The sequence below is a fragment of the Salvelinus alpinus genome, chromosome 7 (assembly GCF_045679555.1).
Source record: "Salvelinus alpinus chromosome 7, SLU_Salpinus.1, whole genome shotgun sequence".
Taxonomy (NCBI): Eukaryota; Metazoa; Chordata; class Actinopteri; order Salmoniformes; family Salmonidae; genus Salvelinus; species Salvelinus alpinus.
In genome coordinates this window covers 1,834,776-1,855,953 of record NC_092092.1, presented here as the reverse complement: position 1 = coordinate 1,855,953, position 21,178 = coordinate 1,834,776, and the positions used below count along the sequence as shown (strand labels likewise).

Here is a 21,178-nt window from a genome sequence, read left to right as displayed (position 1 = left end):
GGTGTGTGCCTCTTGATATAGAATACCTCAGGGTACCAAGAACACTTCTCATCCATAATTATCATGACTGTCTACATCGCTCCACGAAGCTAAAAACACCTTGGCACTCAAACAAACTACATGGGGCCATAAACAAACGTTCACCCAGAGGCAGCATTTCTGGTGGATGGAGACTTTAATCAATTAATCAATCAAATGTATTTATGAAGCTCTTCTTATATCAGCTGATGTCACAAAGTGGTGTACAGAAACCCAGCCTAAAACCCCAAACAGCAAGCAATGCAGGTGTAGAAGCACGGTGGCTAGGAAATACTCCCTAGAAAGGCCAGAACCTAGGAAGAAACCTAGAGAGGAACCAGGCTATGAGGGGTGGCCAGTCCTCTTCTGGCTGTGCCGGGTGGAGATTATAACAGAACATGGCCAAGATGTTCAAATGTTCATAGATGACCAGCAGGGTGACCAGCAGGGACGAGCGGGGAGACTTACAACTGTTCTACCGTACTTCTACAAATACGTCTGCTGCACCACTAGGGGGCGCTAAAACTGGACCAGTTTTAATCTACCCACAGAAACACAAACAAGGCCCTCCCTCATCCTCCCTTCGGCAAATCACACCATGCCTCTTATCTTCCTGCTTCATGCTTACAAACAAAAGCTCAAACAGGAAGTACCATCGACGCGCTTAATATGAAAGTGGTTCGATGAATCAGAAACAAGGCTACAAGACTGTTTTGCTAGTATAGACTGGATATGTTCCGGGATTCATCCGATAGAATTGAGGAGTTCACCACATCAGTCACGGGCTTCATCAATAGGTACATAAACGACATCATCCCCAAAGTGACTATACGAACGTATCCAAACCAAAAACCATAGATTACAGGCAATATCCGCACTGGGCTAAAGGCTATAGCTACCGCTTGCATAGAACAGGACATGGACATATACAAGAAAGCTACGACCTCCGACAAGACATCAAACATGCAAAAGGAGGACTGGCTCCGGACGCTCATCGGATGTGGCAGGGCATGCAGATGATAACGGATTACAAAGGGATACACAGCCGTGAGATGCCCAGTGACGCAGAACTCCCAAACTAGCTAATTTCTCGAGAAAAACAACACAGAGTCCTGCATGAAAGCCCCTGTTGTTCCGGATGACTGTGTGATCTCGCTCTCCGTGGCTGATGTGAGTAAAAACTTTGAAACACCATTCACAAGGCCCGGAATACCAGGGCACGTTCTCAGAGCATGCGTAAGACCAGCTGGCACGTGTCTTCACTGACATTTTCAATCTCTCCATGTACATGTCGGTAATCCCATACATGTTTCCAAAGCTGACCAACATTGTCCCTGTTCACAAGAACTCCGAGGTAACCTGCACCAAGGTATCCTAACCCCAATTCCCGCCCCTTATCATAAACTGGGTTTGTATCCAAATCCAAAACCCCTCCTGAAATAAGACTTAAAAATGGAGAAACAATGTGAAGATGCACGTAGCACTGAATGTTTCCTGGTACCACCTCGCAGCAAGGAGTCTCCTCATTGGACACGGAGAGCACTACCTGGTAACACCTCGCAGCAAGGAGTCTCCTCATTGGACACGGAGAGCACTACCTGGTAACACCTCGCAGCAAGGAGTCTCCTCATTGGACACGGAGAGCACTACCTGGTAACACCTCGCAGCAAGGAGTCTCCTCATTGGACACGGAGAGCACTACCTGGTAACACCTCGCAGCAAGGAGTCTCCTCATTGGACACGGAGAGCACTACCTGGTACCACCTCGCAGCAAGGAGTCTCCTCATTGGACACGGAGAGCACTGATACATCAGTGTATCCCTTATTTGTCTTACCTCTCACCTCTCTTATTTACCTCTCACCTCTCTTATTTACCTCTCACCTCTCACCTCTCACATTTACCTCTCACCTATCTTATTTACCTCTCACCTATCTTATTTACCTCTCACCTCTCTTATTTATCTCTCACCTCACTTATTTACCTCTCACCTCTCACCTCTCTTATTTACCTCTCACCTCTCACCTCTCACATTTACCTCTCACCTCTTATTTACCTCTCACCTCTCTTATTTACCTCTCACCTCTCACCTCTCACATTTACCTCTCACCTATCTTATTTACCTCTCACCTCACTTATTTACCTCTCACCTCACTTATTTACCTCTCACCTCTCACCTCTCTTATTTACCTCTCACCTCTCACCTCTCTTATTTACCTCTCACCTCTCTTATTTACCTCTCACCTCTCACCTCTCTTATTTACCTCTCACCTCTCTTATTTACCTCTCACCTCTCTTATTTACCTCTCACCTCTCTTATTTACCTTTCACCTCTCACCTCTCTTATTTACCTCTCACCTCTCTTATTTACCTCTCACCTCTCTTATTTACCTCTCACCTCTCTTATTTACCTTTCACCTCTCACCTCTCTTATTTACCTCTCACCTCTCACCTCTCTTATTTACCTTTCACCTCTCACCTATCTTATTTACCTCTCACCTCTCTTATTTACCTCTCACCTCACTTATTTACCTCTCACCTCTCTTATTTACCTCTCACCTCTCTTATTTACCTCTCACCTCTCACCTCACTTATTTACCTCTCACCTCTCACCTCTCACATTTACCTCTCACCTCTTATTTACCTCTCACCTCTCTTATTTACCTCTCACCTCTCACCTCTCTTATTTACCTCTCACCTCTCTTATTTACCTCTCACCTCTCTTATTTACCTCTCACCTCTCACCTCACTTATTTACCTCTCACCTCTCTCTTAATTTATGTTTTGTTTTGACTTGTTTTCATTTCTCCAATGAAGCGACTTTGGGTCCATGAAAAGCCCTATGATAAGTCCCATGTATTATCATTATTAAATGACTAACGCATCTGTAGCACTCAAATCTGTAATTATGAAGTGCTTTGAAAGGCTGGACATGACTTCAAACTGCCCACCTGGACAACAGAGGAAATAACTATGTGAGAATGCTGTTGATACACTACAGCTCAGCGTTCAACACCATGCTCCTCTCCAAGCTCGGGTCCCTGGGACTGAACACCTCCCTCTGCAACTGGATCCTGGACTTCCTGTCGGGACGGCCCCAAGTAGTGGGAGTAGGTAACAACACCCCCCCCCCCCCCCCCCATTTTGCCATCTTTATTTTACACTTATTATTATCTATCCTGATGTCTAGTCACTTTACCTTGCCTTCATGTACATATCTACCTCAAATACCTTACTATTATCTATCCTGATGCCTAGTCACTCATAATTTCCCTGTATTTCCCTGTATATAGCTCCACATTGATCTGGTACTCCCTGTACCAGAGCCAGCCAGACATAGAAAAAGACAGACAGATAGACTCCCTCCCTCCCTCCCTATCTCCCACCCTCCCTACCTTCAGGGCGTGTGGCGTGTCCCTCCCTACCTTCAGGGCGTGTGGTGTGTCCTGTGTGCAGTAAATCCTCAGGATGTAGTCCAGAGAGAGACAGGGGGCTCTGGGGGCGAACAGGGCCAGCTGTAGCCTCTTACAGGCGGGCTGGGGAGGGCAGGACTGGCCCACTAGACCGTAGGTCCCCAACTGCTCCATCACCACGTGGCAGTTAGACTCCTCTAGCTGGAGGTAGCAGGGGGACGATAGACTCTCCTCTCCTACCGTCAGCACCTCCTAGTGGCAGAATAGAGGTAGTGACATGTTAGAGGGGGGTAGCAGGGGGACGATAGACTCTCTTCTCCCACCATCAGCACCTCCTAGTGGCAGAATAGAGGTAGTGACAGGTTAGAGGGGGGTAGCAGGGGGACGATAGACTCTCCTCCCCCACCGTCAGCACCTCCTAGTGGCAGAATAGAGGTAGTGACAGGTTAGAGGGGGGTAGCAGGGGGACGATAGACTCTCCTCCCCCACCGTCAGCACCTCCTAGTGGCAGAATAGAGGTAGTGACAGGTTAGAGGGGGGTAGCAGGGGGACGATAGACTCTCCTCCCCCACCGTCAGCACCTCCTAGTGGCAGAATAGAGGTAGTGACAGGTTAGAGGGGGGTAGCAGGGGGACGATAGACTCTCCTCCCCCACCGTCAGCACCTCCTAGTGGCAGAATAGAGGTAGTGACAGGTTAGAGGGGGGTAGCAGGGGGACGATAGACTCTCCTCTCCTACCGTCAGCACCTCCTAGTGGCAGAATAGAGGTAGTGACAGGTTAGAGGGGGGTAGCAGGGGAACGATAGACTCTCCTCCCCCACCGTCAGCACCTCCTAGTGGCAGAATAGAGGTAGTGACAGGTTAGAGGGACGTAGCAGGGGGACGATAGACTCTCCTCCCCCACCGTCAGCACCTCCTAGTGGCAGAGTAGAGGTAGTGACAGGTTAGAGGGGGGTAGCAGGGGGACGATAGACTCTCCTCCCCTACCGTCAGCACCTCCTAGTGGCAGAATAGAGGTAGTGACAGGTTAGAGGGGGGTAGCAGGGGGACGATAGACTCTCCTCCCCCACCGTCAGCACCTCCTAGTGGCAGAATAGAGGTAGTGACAGGTTAGAGGGGGGTAGCAGGGGGACGATAGACTCTCCTCCCCCACCGTCAGCACCTCCTAGTGGCAGAATAGAGGTAGTGACAGGTTAGAGGGGGGTAGCAGGGGGACGATAGACTCTCCTCCCCCACCGTCAGCACCTCCTAGTGGCAGAATAGAGGTAGTGACAGGTTAGAGGGGGGTAGCAGGGGGACGATAGACTCTCCTCCCCCACCGTCAGCACCTCCTAGTGGCAGAATAGAGGTAGTGACAGGTTAGAGGGGCGTAGCAGGGGGACGATAGACTCTCCTCTCCTACCGTCAGCACCTCCTAGTGGCAGAATAGAGGTAGTGACAGGTTAGAGGGGGGTAGCAGGGGGACGATAGACTCTCCTCCCCCACCGTCAGCACCTCCTAGTGACAGAATAGAGGTAGTGACAGGTTAGAGGGACGTAGCAGGGGGACGATAGACTCTCCTCCCCCACCGTCAGCACCTCCTAGTGGCAGAGTAGAGGTAGTGACAGGTTAGAGGGGGGTAGCAGGGGGACGATAGACTCTCCTCCCCCACCGTCAGCACCTCCTAGTGGCAGAATAGAGGTAGTGACAGGTTAGAGGGGGGTAGCAGGGGGACGATAGACTCTCCTCCCCCACCGTCAGCACCTCCTAGTGGCAGAATAGAGGTAGTGACAGGTTAGAGGGGCGTAGCAGGGGGACGATAGACTCTCCTCCCCCACCTCCTAGTGGCAGAATAGAGGTAGTGACAGGTTAGAGGGACGTAGCAGGGGGACGATAGACTCTCCTCCCCCACCTCCTAGTGGCAGAATAGAGGTAGTGACAGGTTAGAGGGGGGTAGCAGGAGGACGATAGACTCTCCTCTCCCACCGTCAGCACCTCCTAGTGGCAGAATAGAGGTAGTGACAGGTTAGAGGGGGGTAGCAGGAGGACGATAGACTCTCCTCTCCCACCGTCAGCACCTCCTAGTGGCAGAATAGAGGTAGTGACAGGTTAGAGGGGGGTAGCAGGAGGACGATAGACTCTCCTCTCCCACCGTCAGCACCTCCTAGTGGCAGAATAGAGGTAGTGACAGGTTAGAGGGGGGTAGCAGGGGGACGATAGACTCTCCTCCCCCACCGTCAGCACCTCCTAGTGGCAGAATAGAGGTAGTGACAGGTTAGAGGGGGGTAGCAGGAGGACGATAGACTCTCCTCTCCCACCGTCAGCACCTCCTAGTGGCAGAATAGAGGTAGTGACAGGTTAGAGGGGGGTAGCAGGGGGACGATAGACTCTCCTCCCCCACCGTCAGCACCTCCTAGTGGCAGAATAGAGGTAGTGACAGGTTAGAGGGGGGTAGCAGGGGGACGATAGACTCTCCTCCCCCACCGTCAGCACCTCCTAGTGGCAGAATAGAGGTAGTGACAGGTTAGAGGGGGGTAGCAGGGGGACGATAGACTCTCCTCTCCTACCGTCAGCACCTCCTAGTGGCAGAATAGAGGTAGTGACAGGTTAGAGGGGGGTAGCAGGGGGACGATAGACTCTCCTCCCCCACCGTCAGCACCTCCTAGTGGCAGAGTAGAGGTAGTGACAGGTTAGAGGGGGGTAGCAGGGGGACGATAGACTCTCCTCTCCTACCGTCAGCACCTCCTAGTGGCAGAATAGAGGTAGTGACAGGTTAGAGGGGGGTAGCAGGGGGACGATAGACTCTCCTCCCCCACCGTCAGCACCTCCTAGTGGCAGAATAGAGGTAGTGACAGGTTAGAGGGACGTAGCAGGGGGACGATAGACTCTCCTCCCCCACCGTCAGCACCTCCTAGTGGCAGAGTAGAGGTAGTGACAGGTTAGAGGGGGGTAGCAGGGGGACGATAGACTCTCCTCCCCTACCGTCAGCACCTCCTAGTGGCAGAATAGAGGTAGTGACAGGTTAGAGGGGGGTAGCAGGGGGACGATAGACTCTCCTCCCCCACCGTCAGCACCTCCTAGTGGCAGAATAGAGGTAGTGACAGGTTAGAGGGGGGTAGCAGGGGGACGATAGACTCTCCTCCCCCACCGTCAGCACCTCCTAGTGGCAGAATAGAGGTAGTGACAGGTTAGAGGGGGATAGCAGGGGGACGATAGACTCTCCTCCCCCACCGTCAGCACCTCCTAGTGGCAGAATAGAGGTAGTGACAGGTTAGAGGGGCGTAGCAGGGGGACGATAGACTCTCCTCCCCCACCTCCTAGTGGCAGAATAGAGGTAGTGACAGGTTAGAGGGACGTAGCAGGGGGACGATAGACTCTCCTCCCCCACCTCCTAGTGGCAGAATAGAGGTAGTGACAGGTTAGAGGGGGGTAGCAGGAGGACGATAGACTCTCCTCTCCCACCGTCAGCACCTCCTAGTGGCAGAATAGAGGTAGTGACAGGTTAGAGGGGGGTAGCAGGAGGACGATAGACTCTCCTCTCCCACCGTCAGCACCTCCTAGTGGCAGAATAGAGGTAGTGACAGGTTAGAGGGGGGTAGCAGGAGGACGATAGACTCTCCTCTCCCACCGTCAGCACCTCCTAGTGGCAGAATAGAGGTAGTGACAGGTTAGAGGGGGGTAGCAGGGGGACGATAGACTCTCCTCCCCCACCGTCAGCACCTCCTAGTGGCAGAATAGAGGTAGTGACAGGTTAGAGGGGGGTAGCAGGGGGACGATAGACTCTCCTCTCCCACCGTCAGCACCTCCTAGTGGCAGAATAGAGGTAGTGACAGGTTAGAGGGGGGTAGCAGGGGGACGATAGACTCTCCTCCCCCACCGTCAGCACCTCCTAGTGGCAGAATAGAGGTAGTGACAGGTTAGAGGGGGGTAGCAGGGGGACGATAGACTCTCCTCCCCCACCGTCAGCACCTCCTAGTGGCAGAATAGAGGTAGTGACAGGTTAGAGGGGGGTAGCAGGGGGACGATAGACTCTCCTCTCCTACCGTCAGCACCTCCTAGTGGCAGAATAGAGGTAGTGACAGGTTAGAGGGGGGTAGCAGGGGGACGATAGACTCTCCTCCCCCACCGTCAGCACCTCCTAGTGGCAGAATAGAGGTAGTGACAGGTTAGAGGGACGTAGCAGGGGGACGATAGACTCTCCTCCCCCACCGTCAGCACCTCCTAGTGGCAGAGTAGAGGTAGTGACAGGTTAGAGGGGGGTAGCAGGGGGACGATAGACTCTCCTCCCCTACCGTCAGCACCTCCTAGTGGCAGAATAGAGGTAGTGACAGGTTAGAGGGGGGTAGCAGGGGGACGATAGACTCTCCTCCCCCACCGTCAGCACCTCCTAGTGGCAGAATAGAGGTAGTGACAGGTTAGAGGGGGGTAGCAGGGGGACGATAGACTCTCCTCCCCCACCGTCAGCACCTCCTAGTGGCAGAATAGAGGTAGTGACAGGTTAGAGGGGGGTAGCAGGGGGACGATAGACTCTCCTCCCCCACCGTCAGCACCTCCTAGTGGCAGAATAGAGGTAGTGACAGGTTAGAGGGGGGTAGCAGGGGGACGATAGACTCTCCTCCCCCACCGTCAGCACCTCCTAGTGGCAGAATAGAGGTAGTGACAGGTTAGAGGGGCGTAGCAGGGGGACGATAGACTCTCCTCTCCTACCGTCAGCACCTCCTAGTGGCAGAATAGAGGTAGTGACAGGTTAGAGGGGGGTAGCAGGGGGACGATAGACTCTCCTCCCCCACCGTCAGCACCTCCTAGTGGCAGAATAGAGGTAGTGACAGGTTAGAGGGACGTAGTAGGGGGACGATAGACTCTCCTCCCCCACCGTCAGCACCTCCTAGTGGCAGAGTAGAGGTAGTGACAGGTTAGAGGGGGGTAGCAGGGGGACGATAGACTCTCCTCCCCCACCGTCAGCACCTCCTAGTGGCAGAATAGAGGTAATGACAGGTTAGAGGGGGGTAGCAGGGGGACGATAGACTCTCCTCCCCCACCGTCAGCACCTCCTAGTGGCAGAATAGAGGTAGTGACAGGTTAGAGGGGCGTAGCAGGGGGACGATAGACTCTCCTCCCCCACCTCCTAGTGGCAGAATAGAGGTAGTGACAGGTTAGAGGGACGTAGCAGGGGGACGATAGACTCTCCTCCCCCACCTCCTAGTGGCAGAATAGAGGTAGTGACAGGTTAGAGGGGGGTAGCAGGAGGACGATAGACTCTCCTCTCCCACCGTCAGCACCTCCTAGTGGCAGAATAGAGGTAGTGACAGGTTAGAGGGGGGTAGCAGGAGGACGATAGACTCTCCTCTCCCACCGTCAGCACCTCCTAGTGGCAGAATAGAGGTAGTGACAGGTTAGAGGGCGGTAGCAGGAGGACGATAGACTCTCCTCTCCCACCGTCAGCACCTCCTAGTGGCAGAATAGAGGTAGTGACAGGTTAGAGGGGGGTAGCAGGGGGACGATAGACTCTCCTCCCCCACCGTCAGCACCTCCTAGTGGCAGAATAGAGGTAGTGACAGGTTAGAGGGGGGTAGCAGGAGGACGATAGACTCTCCTCTCCCACCGTCAGCACCTCCTAGTGGCAGAATAGAGGTAGTGACAGGTTAGAGGGACGTAGCAGGGGGACGATAGACTCTCCTCCCCCACTGTCAGCACCTCCTAGTGGCAGAATAGAGGTAGTGACAGGTTAGAGGGGAATATTATCTGTACTGTCAACTCCTACTATAGGCAGGAAGTAAAATGAGCAACATGATAGGATAGTATAGGACACAGAAACACATGCAGCCCTGTTGAGACAGCAGAGGAGGGGGCCAGGGGAACAGGTCTAGATTATGTTCCAACTTCTCATCGTAAATCTCAATATTCTTCCATAATACCTTCATTTCTGATTCCGTGACCGTCATATTTTCTTTAATCTCTATTCCCCTCTAGTCTACTATGGACATGTTTCACTCTATTCACCTCTAGTCTATTTACAATACCCTCCCTCCCTCCCTCCCTCCCTCCCTCCCTCCCTCCCTCCCTCCCTCCCTCCCTCCTGGCGTGTCTGAGTGTGACGGTCCAGTCTAAATATCTCATCCTTCTCCCCCTCCCCCTCTGTCTCTCTTCCTCCCTCCCCATCTGTCTCTCCCCATCTGTCTCTCCTCCACCCCTGGCCCCTTCCTTCTATCCCTCTTCCCATGTTTCACCCAACGATGTACGTGTATGAATAGGTTTCATGTCTCACCTCCCATGCCCCTTGGTGTGTCTGTGTTTTGAGGGTGAGGGTCCAGTCTGGTGTTGGGGTATCTAGCTGGGCACAGTGTGGCAGAGTGAGGACCACAGGTCGACTCAGCAGCATGCCTGATGGACCACAGCTCACCACCGGGCTCAGCACTGTCTGACTGCCCTCCGATGGTAACCTGGTTAATAACAAATAGTAATAACATGTTAATAACACATAGTAATAACATGTTAATAACACATAGTAATAACATGTTAATAATACATAGTAATAACACATAGTAATAACATGTTAATAACACATAGTAATAACATGTTAATAATACATAGTAATAACACATAGTAATAACATGTTAATAACACATAGTAATAACACATAGTAATAACATGTTAATAACACATAGTAATAACACATAGTAATAACATGTTAATAACACATAGTAATAACATGTTAATAACACATAGTAATAACATGTTAATAATACATAGTAATAACACATAGTAATAACATGTTAATAACACATAGTAATAACACATAGTAATAACATGTTAATAACACATAGTAATAACATGTTAATAACACAAAGTAATAACATGTTAATAATACAGTAATAACATGTTAATAACAAAGTAATAACATGTTAATAATACAGTAATAACATGTTAATAACACATAGTAATAACACATAGTAATAACATGTTAATAACACAAAGTAATAACATGTTACCTTTACTTAATACCCATCCCGGATCCGGGAGCATCCTCATCAAAAAAGCTGACTAGCATAGCCAAGCCTAACGCGACAGGGATATCATATAATATAATTTCATGAAATCACAAGTCCAATACAGCAAATGAAAGATAAACATCCAGCCATCATTTCCGATTTTTAAAAATGTTTTACAGCGAAAACACAATATGTATCTATATTAGCTCACCACAATAGCCAAACACACAACGCCATGTTTTCACCATGTTTCCACCGCATAGGTAGCTTTCACAAAAACAGCAATATAGATAAAATTAATCACTAACCTTGAACAACTTCATCAGATGACAGTCTTAAAACATCATGTTATACAATACATTTATGTTTTGTTCGAAAATGTGCATATTTAGAGCTGCAAATCGTGGTTATACATTGTGAATACGTAGCAACAATTCACCAAAATCTCCGGAGATATTTTGGACAGTCACCTAATCTAATCAAAGAACTCATCATAAACTTTACTAAAAAATACATGTTGTACAGCAAATGAAAGATACATTTACATTTACATTTAAGTCATTTAGCAGACGCTCTTATCCAGAGCGACTTACAAATTGGTGCATTCACCTTATGATATCCAGTGGAACAACCACTTTACAATAGTGCATCTAACTCTTTTAAGGGGGAGGGGCGGGTTAGGAGGATTACTTTATCCTATCCTAGGTATTCCCTAAAGAGGTGGGGTTTCAGGTGTCTCCGGAAGGTGGTGATTGACTCCGCTGACCTGGCGTCGTGAGGGAGTTTGTTCCACCATTGGGGTGCCAGAGCAGCGAACAGTTTTGACTGGGCTGAGCGGGAACTGTACTTCCTCAGAGGTAGGGAGGCGAGCAGGCCAGAGGTGGATGAACGCAGTGCCCTTGTTTGGGTGTAGGGCCTGATCAGAGCCTGAAGGTACGGAGGTGCCGTTCCCCTCACAGCTCCGTAGGCAAGCACCATGGTCTTGTAGCGGATGCGAGCTTCAACTGGAAGCCAGTGGAGAGAGCGGAGGAGCGGGGTGACGTGAGAGAACTTGGGAAGGTTGAACACCAGACGGGCTGCGGCGTTCTGGATGAGTTGTAGGGGTTTAATGGCACAGGCAGGGAGCCCAGCCAACAGCGAGTTGCAGTAATCCAGACGGGAGATGACAAGTGCCTGGATTAGGACCTGCGCCGCTTCCTGTGTGAGGCAGGGTCGTACTCTGCGAATGTTGTAGAGCATGAACCTACAGGAACGGGTCACCGCCTTGATGTGAGTTGAGAACGACAGGGTGTTGTCCAGGATCACGCCAAGGTTCTTAGCGCTCTGGGAGGAGGACACAATGGAGTTGTCAACCGTGATGGCGAGATCATGGAACGGGCAGTCCTTCCCCGGGAGGAAGAGCAGCTCCGTCTTGCCGAGGTTCAGCTTGAGGTGGTGATCCGTCATCCACACTGATATGTCTGCCAGACATGCAGAGATGCGATTCGCCACCTGGTTATCAGAGGGGGGAAAGGAGAAGATTAATTGTGTGTCGTCTGCATAGCAATGATAGGAGAGGCCATGTGAGGATATGACAGAGCCAAGTGACTTGGTGTATAGCGAGAATAGGAGAGGGCCTAGAACAGAGCCCTGGGGGACACCAGTGGTGAGAGCACGTGGTGCGGAGACAGATTCTCGCCATGCCATCTGGTAGGAGCGACCTGTCAGGTAGGACGCAATCCAAGCGTGGGCCGCGCCGGAGATGCCCAGCTCGGAGAGGGTGGAGAGGAGGATCTGATGGTTCACAGTATCAAAGGCAGCCGATAGGTCTAGAAGGATGAGAGCAGAGGAGAGAGAGTTAGCTTTAGCAGTGCGGAGCGCCTCCGTGACACAGAGAAGAGCAGTCTCAGTTGAATGACTAGTCTTGAAACCTGACTGATTTGGATCAAGAAGGTCATTCTGAGAGAGATAGCAGGAGAGCTGGCCAAGGACGGCACGTTCAATAGTTTTGGAGAGAAAAGAAAGAAGGGATACTGGTCTGTAGTTGTTGACATCGGAGGGATCGAGTGTAGGTTTTTTCAGAAGGGGTGCAACTCTCGCTCTCTTGAAGACGGAAGGGACGTAGCCAGCGGTCAAGGATGAGTTGATGAGCGAGGTGAGGTAAGGGAGAAGGTCTCCGGAAATGGTCTGGAGAAGAGAGGAGGGGATAGGGTCAAGCGGGCAGGTTGTTGGGCGGCCGGCCGTCACAAGAAGCGAGATTTCATCTGGAGAGAGAGGGGAGAAAGAGGTCAAAGCACAGGGTAGGGCAGTGTGAGCAGAACCAGCGGTGTCGTTTGACTTAGCAAACGAGGATCGGATGTCGTCGACCTTCTTTTCAAAATGGTTGACGAAGTCATCCGCAGAGAGGGAGGAGGGGGGAGGAGGGGGAGGAGGATTCAGGAGGGAGGAGAAGGTGGCAAAGAGCTTCCTAGGGTTAGAGGCAGATGCTTGGAATTTAGAGTGGTAGAAAGTGGCTTTAGCAGCAGAGACAGAAGAGGAGAATGTAGAGAGGAGGGAGTGAAAGGATGCCAGGTCCGCAGGGAGGCGAGTTTTCCTCCATTTCCGCTCGGCTGCCCGGAGCCCTGTTCTGTGAGCTCGCAGTGAGTCGTCGAGCCACGGAGCAGGAGGGGAGGACCGAGCCGGCCTGGAGGATAGGGGACATAGAGAGTCAAAGGATGCAGAAAGGGAGGAGAGGAGGGTTGAGGAGGCAGAATCAGGAGATAGGTTGGAGAAGGTTTGAGCAGAGGGAAGAGATGATAGGATGGAAGAGGAGAGAGTAGCGGGGGAGAGAGAGCGAAGGTTGGGACGGCGCGATACCATCCGAGTAGGGGCAGTGTGGGAAGTGTTGGATGAGAGCGAGAGGGAAAAGGATACAAGGTAGTGGTCGGAGACTTGGAGGGGAGTTGCAGTGAGATTAGTGGAAGAACAGCATCTAGTAAAGATGAGGTCAAGCGTATTGCCTGCCTTGTGAGTAGGGGGGGAAGGTGAGAGGGTGAGGTCAAAAGAGGAGAGGAGTGGAAAGAAGGAGGCAGAGAGGAATGAGTCAAAGGTAGACGTGGGGAGGTTAAAGTCACCCAGAACTGTGAGAGGTGAGCCATCCTCAGGAAAGGAACTTATCAGGGCGTCAAGCTCATTGATGAACTCTCCAAGGGAACCTGGAGGGCGATAAATGATAAGGATGTTAAGCTTGAAAGGGCTGGTAACTGTGACAGCATGGAATTCAAAGGAGGCGATAGACAGATGGGTAAGGGGAGAAAGAGAGAATGACCACTTGGGAGAGATGAGGATCCCAGTGCCACCGCCCCGCTGACCAGAAGCTCTCGGGGTGTGCGAGAACACGTGGGCAGACGAGGCGAGAGCAGTAGGAGTAGCAGTGTTGTCAGTGGTAATCCATGTTTCCGTCAGTGCCAAGAAGTCGAGGGACTGGAGGGACGCATAGGCTGAGATGAACTCTGCCTTGTTGGCCGCAGATCGGCAGTTCCAGAGGCTGCCGGAGACCTGGAACTCCACGTGGGTCGTGCGCGCTGGAACCACCAGGTTAGAATGGCAGCGGCCACGCGGTGTGAAGCGTTTGTATGGTCTGTGCAGAGAGGAGAGAAGAGGGATAGACAGACACATAGTTGACAGGCTACAGAAGAGGCTACGCTAATGCAAAGGAGATTAGAATGACAAGTGGACTACACGTCTCGAATGTTCAGGAAGTTAAGCTTACGTTGCAAAAGTAAAATAAAATCTTATTGACTAAAATGATATAGTACTGCTGGCGGTGAAGTAGGCTGGCTAGCAGTGGCTGCGTTGTTGACTTTGTTTGAACGTGTAGCTGGCTAGGTAACCTCTAACTGGCTAGGTAACCTCGACAATTTCTCAAAACTACACAATTATCTTGGATACAAGGACAGCAAAGACAACTATGTAGCTAGCTAACACTACGCTAATCAAGTCGTTCCGTTGTAATGTAAGTTGTAATGTGAGTTTCTACAGTGCTGCTATTCGGTAGAAGTTGGCTAGCTAGCAGTGTTAGCTAGCAGTGTTGACTAGGTAGGAGACGGCAGCGCAGCGCGGCGGACGAAAATAGCGGGCTAGTTAACCGAATAATTACTCTAACCAACTCTAAGCTACACAATTATCTTAGATACAAAGATAGCAAAGACAACTATGTAGCCAGCTAACACTACACTAATCAAGTCGTTCCGTTGTAATGTAATCGTTTCTCCAGTGCTGCTATGCTGCTATGCTGCTATTCGGTGGCTAGCTGGCTAGCTAGCAGTGTTGACTACGTTACGTTACGTTCGGACGAAAATAGCTGGCTAGCGAACCTCAATAACTACACAATTATCTTTGATACAAAGACGGCTATGTAGCTAGCTAAGATCAAACAAATCAAACCGTTGTACTGTAATGAAAATGAAAATGGTAAAACTACCTGTGGAGCGAAGCGGATTTGCGACTGCACGCTCCAAACCGGAAGAGATAACGCTCCAAACCGGAAGATACACTGGTTCTTAATGCAACGGCTGTGTTAGATTTTTAAAAATAACTTTACTACAACATACAAAATGCATTATTGCGAGACAGCGCTCACCTATTCTCCGCCTTGTTGGAGCCAACATGTTACACAAAAATACGAAATAACATCATAAATATTCTCTTACTTTTGATGATCTTCCATCAGAATGTTGTGCAAGGAGTCCTATTTCCAGAATAAATCGTTGTTTGGTTTTAGAATGTCCATTTCTTCTGTCGAATTAGCAACTTTGGCTAGCCATGCGGAGCTCACGTGTCCAAGAAATGTTTGCGCAAGGAACGAAAAATTCCAAAAGTCCCAATAAACTGATCAAACTCGGTTGAAAAATATTACTTTATGAAGTTTTTCTCATATGTATCAAATAAAATCAGAGCCGGAGCAATTCGCCGTGTATACCGAACGCTTTTCAGAAGACAATGTCGAGTTCCCCCACGCGCCGTCGAAAAGTGACAAAATACCGGACCTGCCACTCCAAAAGCTCTCATTCGGCCTCACATCAAGCTAGACACCCCGTTCAACCTTCCACTGCCTGTTGACATCTAGTGGAAGGCGAATGAAGTGCATACAGATCGATAAATAAGCCAATTGAATAGGCAAGTCCTGACACAGAGCCTCGTTTTCAGATTTTTCACTTCCTGTATGGAAGTTTGCTGCCAAATGAGTTCTGTTTTACTCAGATATAATTCAAACAGTTTTAGAAACTTCAGAGTGTTTTCTATCCAATAGTAATAATAATATGCATATTGTATGATCTAGAACAGAGTACGAGGCCGTTTAATTTGGGCACGATTTTTTCCAAAGTGAAAACAGCGCCCCCCTATTCACAATAAGTTTTTAATAGCACATTGTAATAACATGTTAATAACACATCGTAATAACATGTTAATAACACATCGTAATAACATGCTAATAACACATAGTAATAACATGTTAATAATACATAGTAATAACATGTTAATAACACATCGTAATAACACTGTCTCACTGCTTGATGGTAACCTAGAATAATATATAGTAATAACATGTTAATAACACATCGTAATAACATGTTAATAACACATCGTAATAACATGTTAATAACACATCGTAAAAACACTGTCTCACTGCTTGATGGTAACCTAGAATAACACATCGTAATAACATGTTAATAACACATCGTAATAACATGTTAATAACACATCGTAATAACATGTTAATAACACATCGTAATAACATGTTAATAACACATCGTAATAACACTGTCTCACTGTGTGGCTTCTCTCACAGAAGCCACACAGAGAGTATACCAGTGTGCTGGAGTTTCTTTTCTCCAATTACTGTTTACCATAACCTAATTAAATAAAGGTTAAAAAAATAAATACAAATAAAATAGCATAACAATTCAACATCCTTCAGTAAATAGATTGGATTTCAAAACCCTAAAACTGTTTCTGAATGCAGACAGTCGTTTCACTTAAACTCCAAGCTGATCAACTTTACTGTCTAAAATGAGGAGTTATGAACTGAAAGGTCAACTTTAAAATACCTACGTCCCAAACGCCACACTATTCCCTAGTGCACTACTTTTGACCAGTGTGTGTTTGTGTAGACTTACGTAGTTTTCTCCCACTTGTTGATAATGAGGTACATTTCATAGAACTTCCCCTGTGGAATAGTACCTGGTGGAACCAACAGACTCACACCTGGAGAGAGAAGAAAGAGAGAGAGAGAGAGAGAGAGAGGAGAGAGGAGAGAGAGAGACAGACAGACAGACAGACAGACAGACAGACAGACAGACAGACAGACAGACAGACAGACAGACAGACAGACAATTAGTTATTGGGGCAACCCATTATGTGTTTATAATATGTTTACCTGTGTATGTGTGTGTGTGGTTAATTAGTTGTGTGTACATAAGTGTGTTACTTGTGTATAAGTGTGTGTATGACAGTGGAATGCAACAATCACATTTTGACTTGGGGAAAAAAGGAGGGGTCTAGGCACATCACTAATGGCAACCAAGAGCAACCAATCAGAGACGAGCAGTAGTTCTCCCACTCTAGGAGAGTTAGCGTGTCAGTTCTGTCTCTATGTGTGTGTGTGTGTGTGTGTGTGTGTGTATCCTACCCGTGTTGGGGATGCTGAGTCGCCCCCCCAGGTTGCCCAGGGTAGCGGAGGTGCTGTGGCCAGGCTCTCTGACCTCTGACCTGACCACTGTATGATGGCCGCCGTGGTGGTACCCATCTCTGTCGAGGTGAAGTTTTAATAGACCATTCAGTTCATATAAATCCTGTGTGTTTAACTGTGTTGGAGGTGGTGTGTTACTGGTGTGTGTGTTAACTGTGTTGGAGGTGGTGTGTTACTGGTGTGTGTGTTAACTGTGTTGGGGATGGTGTGTGTGTTAACTGTGTTGGAGGTGGTGTGTTACTGGTGTGTGTGTTAACTGTGTTGGGGGTGGTGTGTGTGTTAACTGTGTTGGAGGTGGTGTGTTACTGGTGTGTGTGTTAACTGTGTTGGGGTGGTGTGTTACTGGTGTGTGTGCAGTGGTGGATAAACTACCCATGTGTTATTAACATGTTATTACTATGTGTTATTAACATGTGTTATTAACATGTTATTACTATGTGCTATTAACATGTTATTACCATGTGTTATTAACATGTTATTACTATATATTATTCTAGGTTACCATCAAGCAGTGAGACAGTGTTATTACTATGTGTTATTAACATGTTATTACCATGTGTTATTAACAAGTCATTACTATATATTATTCTAGGTTACCATCAAGCAGTGAGACAGTGTTATTACGATGTGTTATTACCATGTGTTATTACCATGTGTTATTACCATGTGTTATTACCATGTGTTATTACCATGTGTTATTACCATGTTATTACTATTCAAAATGTAACAACTACTTTTGGGTGTCAAGGAAAATGTATGGAGTTAAAAAAAGAAATGTAGTGAAGTAAAAGTAGTCAAAAATATAAATAGTAAAGTACAGATTTGCCCCCAAAACAACTTAAGTAGTACGTTAAAGTATTTTTACTTAAGTACTATACACCACTGTGTGTCTGCATGCGTGTTTGAGAGGACATTGTGTGTGTGCGTATGTTACTGTGTGTGTGTGTGTTTGTGTGCGTATGTTACTGTGTGTGTGTGTGTGTGTGTGTGTGTGTGCGTGTGTTCCTGTGTGTGTGTGTGTGTGTGTGTGTGTGTGTGCGTGTGTTCCTGTGTGTGTGTGTTCCTGTGTGTGTGTGTGTGTGTGTGTGCGTGTGTTCCTGTGTGTGTGTGTGTGTGTGCGCGTGTGTTCCTGTGTGTGTGTGTGTGTGTGTGTGTGTGTGTGTGTGTGTGTGTGTGTGTGTGTGTGTGTGTGTGTGTGTGTGTGTCCACGCGTACATACACCTGTATATCTCACCTGTCCCATGCCACAGTACCGCCCATGGTGCCGCCCACGTGTTTCAGGCCGAGGAGCTCAGCGTCGCCGCGGCCCTCTGCTGGTAGCTCCAGGGATGACAGGGTAGACGAGTTGTACATCTTTATTTTAGGAAAACAAACATATATAATAGTAATAATAATAATAATAATAATATATAATAATATAATTTATCAGACGCTTTTTACGCAAAGCCACTTACAGTCATGCATAAGTATATTTTACGTAGGGTGGTCCCGGGAATCGAACCCACTATCCTGCCGTTTAAAGCACTCTGCTCTACCAACTGAATGTCCACTGAACCGTATTGTAGTCCAGGGGTCTATTCATTCAGCTGATTTTCTATACAAAACACTATAAATGATTTAACATGTAAGAATAAGGTTTCATATCTGTTCGACTGTCAGTTAAGTGTTACTGTGTGTTTTACCATTCGGGTTTATTGAGTCTTCACAGTTCGTTAATAATTCGTTCATGTGTTAATACCAGGCCCCCCCCCCCCCCCCCCGCCCCAGTGTCCGGTCTGGAGCGTTAAGTCACAAGCTTCGCCGGTCGGTTACTACTGGCTGTGCCAAAAACCTTGGTCTGCTCTAGAAAACCTATGTAAATTACGATCGCCAGAAACGGCCAAACAAAACTTTTTTAGACTGATGTTTTGGCCTCTAATATTGTTTTATTACGATTGAGTTCAATCACCACAATGAATTATTTTAAAGTTTGCTACAAATCAAAATATTTAATTAAATACTGATCCATTCTGACGACTACATTTCTCGTCACACAGAACCACGGAACGACACGGACCAAGAGGAGGCTCCGTAGACACTAAGGTTGACTCTCAGGTCGGATGAAAACGACTACATCGACCATGATCCTTTGCTAGTTACCTTTTTTTTGTGCCATTCAGCAATATGCCGGGCTTCAAATGTCAAATACTTCCGGCGCCATCAGGAGTGTCACATAGGAATACGTGGATGACGTCAGCGCTATCACTATCTACTGTCTTTATGGTAAACTTAGAGAATTATTAAGTTTAAAATAAAAAGTCAGACCATAATGAAGAGCTAGCTTACTAATGTTGGCAAATTATTATTAAATGTATTGAATCAGAACTATCTTTGTTTCCTTTGTATAAATATAAACCAAACATACACCATACACCCATATAACTATTACACCATACACCAATATAACTATTACACCATACACCAATATGAATATTACACCATACACCATACACCAATATAACTATTACACCATACACCAATATGAATATTACACCATACACCATACACCAATATGACTATTACACAATACACCAATATAACTATTACACCATACACCAATATGACTATTACACCATACACCAATATAACTATTACACCATACACCAATATGACTATTACACCATACACCAATATGACTATTACACCATACACCAATATGACTATTACACCATACACCAATATGACTATTACACCATACACCAATATAACTATTACACCATACACCAATATAACTTTTACACCATACACCAATATGACTATTACACCATACACCCATATGACTATTACACCATACACCCATATAACTATTACACCATACACCAATATAACTATTACACCATACACCAATATAACTATTACACCATACACCAATATAACTATTACACCAATATGACTATTACACCATACACCAATATGACTATTACACCATACACCCATATGACTATTACACCATACACCAATATAACTATTACACCATACACCCATATAACTATTACACCATACACCAATATAACTATTACACCATACACCAATATAACTATTACACCATACACCATACACCAATATAACTATTACACCATACACCAATATGACTATTACACCATACACCATACACCAATATGACTATTACACCATACAACAATATGACTATTACACCATACACCAATATAACTATTACACCATACACCAATAAAACTATTACACCATACACCAATATAACTATTACACCATACACTAATATGACTATTACACCATACACCATACAATATGACTATTACACCATACAACAATATGACTATTACACCATACACCAATATAACTATTACACCATACACCAATAAAACTATTACACCATACACCAATATAACTATTACACCATACACTAATATGACTATTACACCATACACCATACACCAATATGACTATTACACCATACACCATACACCAATATAACTATTACACCATACAATATGACTATTACACCATACACCATACACCAATATAACTAGTACACCATACACCAATATAACTATTACACGATACACCAATATAAATATTACACCATACACCAAAATTACTATTACACCATACACCAATGTGACTATTACACCATACACCAAAATGACTATTATGACTACACCAATATAACTATTACACCATACACCATACACCAATATGACTATTACACCATACACCATACACCAATATGACTATTACACCATACACCATACACCAATATAACTAGTACACCATACACCAATATAACTATTACACGATACACCAATATAAATATTACACCATACACCAAAATGACTATTACACCATACACCAATGTGACTATTACACCATACACCAAAATGACTATTATACCATACACCAATATGACTATTTAACCATACACAAATATAACTATTACACCATACACCAATATGACTATTACACCATACACCAATATAACTATTACACCATACACCATACACCAATATAACTATTACACCATACACCAATATAACTATTACACCATACACCATAC

At 46.9% G+C, this 21,178-nt stretch overlaps 1 protein-coding gene across 1 annotated transcript in view; it reads right to left on the bottom strand.

Moving 5' to 3' along the window:
- Positions 1–21,178, bottom strand: part of LOC139580267 (netrin receptor UNC5B-like) — a 124,652-nt gene that overhangs the window by 5,089 nt on the left and 98,385 nt on the right. Inside the window, exons 10-12 of the mRNA XM_071408817.1 lie at positions 18,341–18,459; positions 9,674–9,851; positions 3,442–3,681 (exon numbers count right to left, since the gene is read on the bottom strand). Of these exons, the coding sequence (XP_071264918.1) occupies positions 3,442–3,681; positions 9,674–9,851; positions 18,341–18,459 (537 nt within the window). The remainder of the gene's footprint in view (positions 1–3,441; positions 3,682–9,673; positions 9,852–18,340; positions 18,460–21,178) is intronic.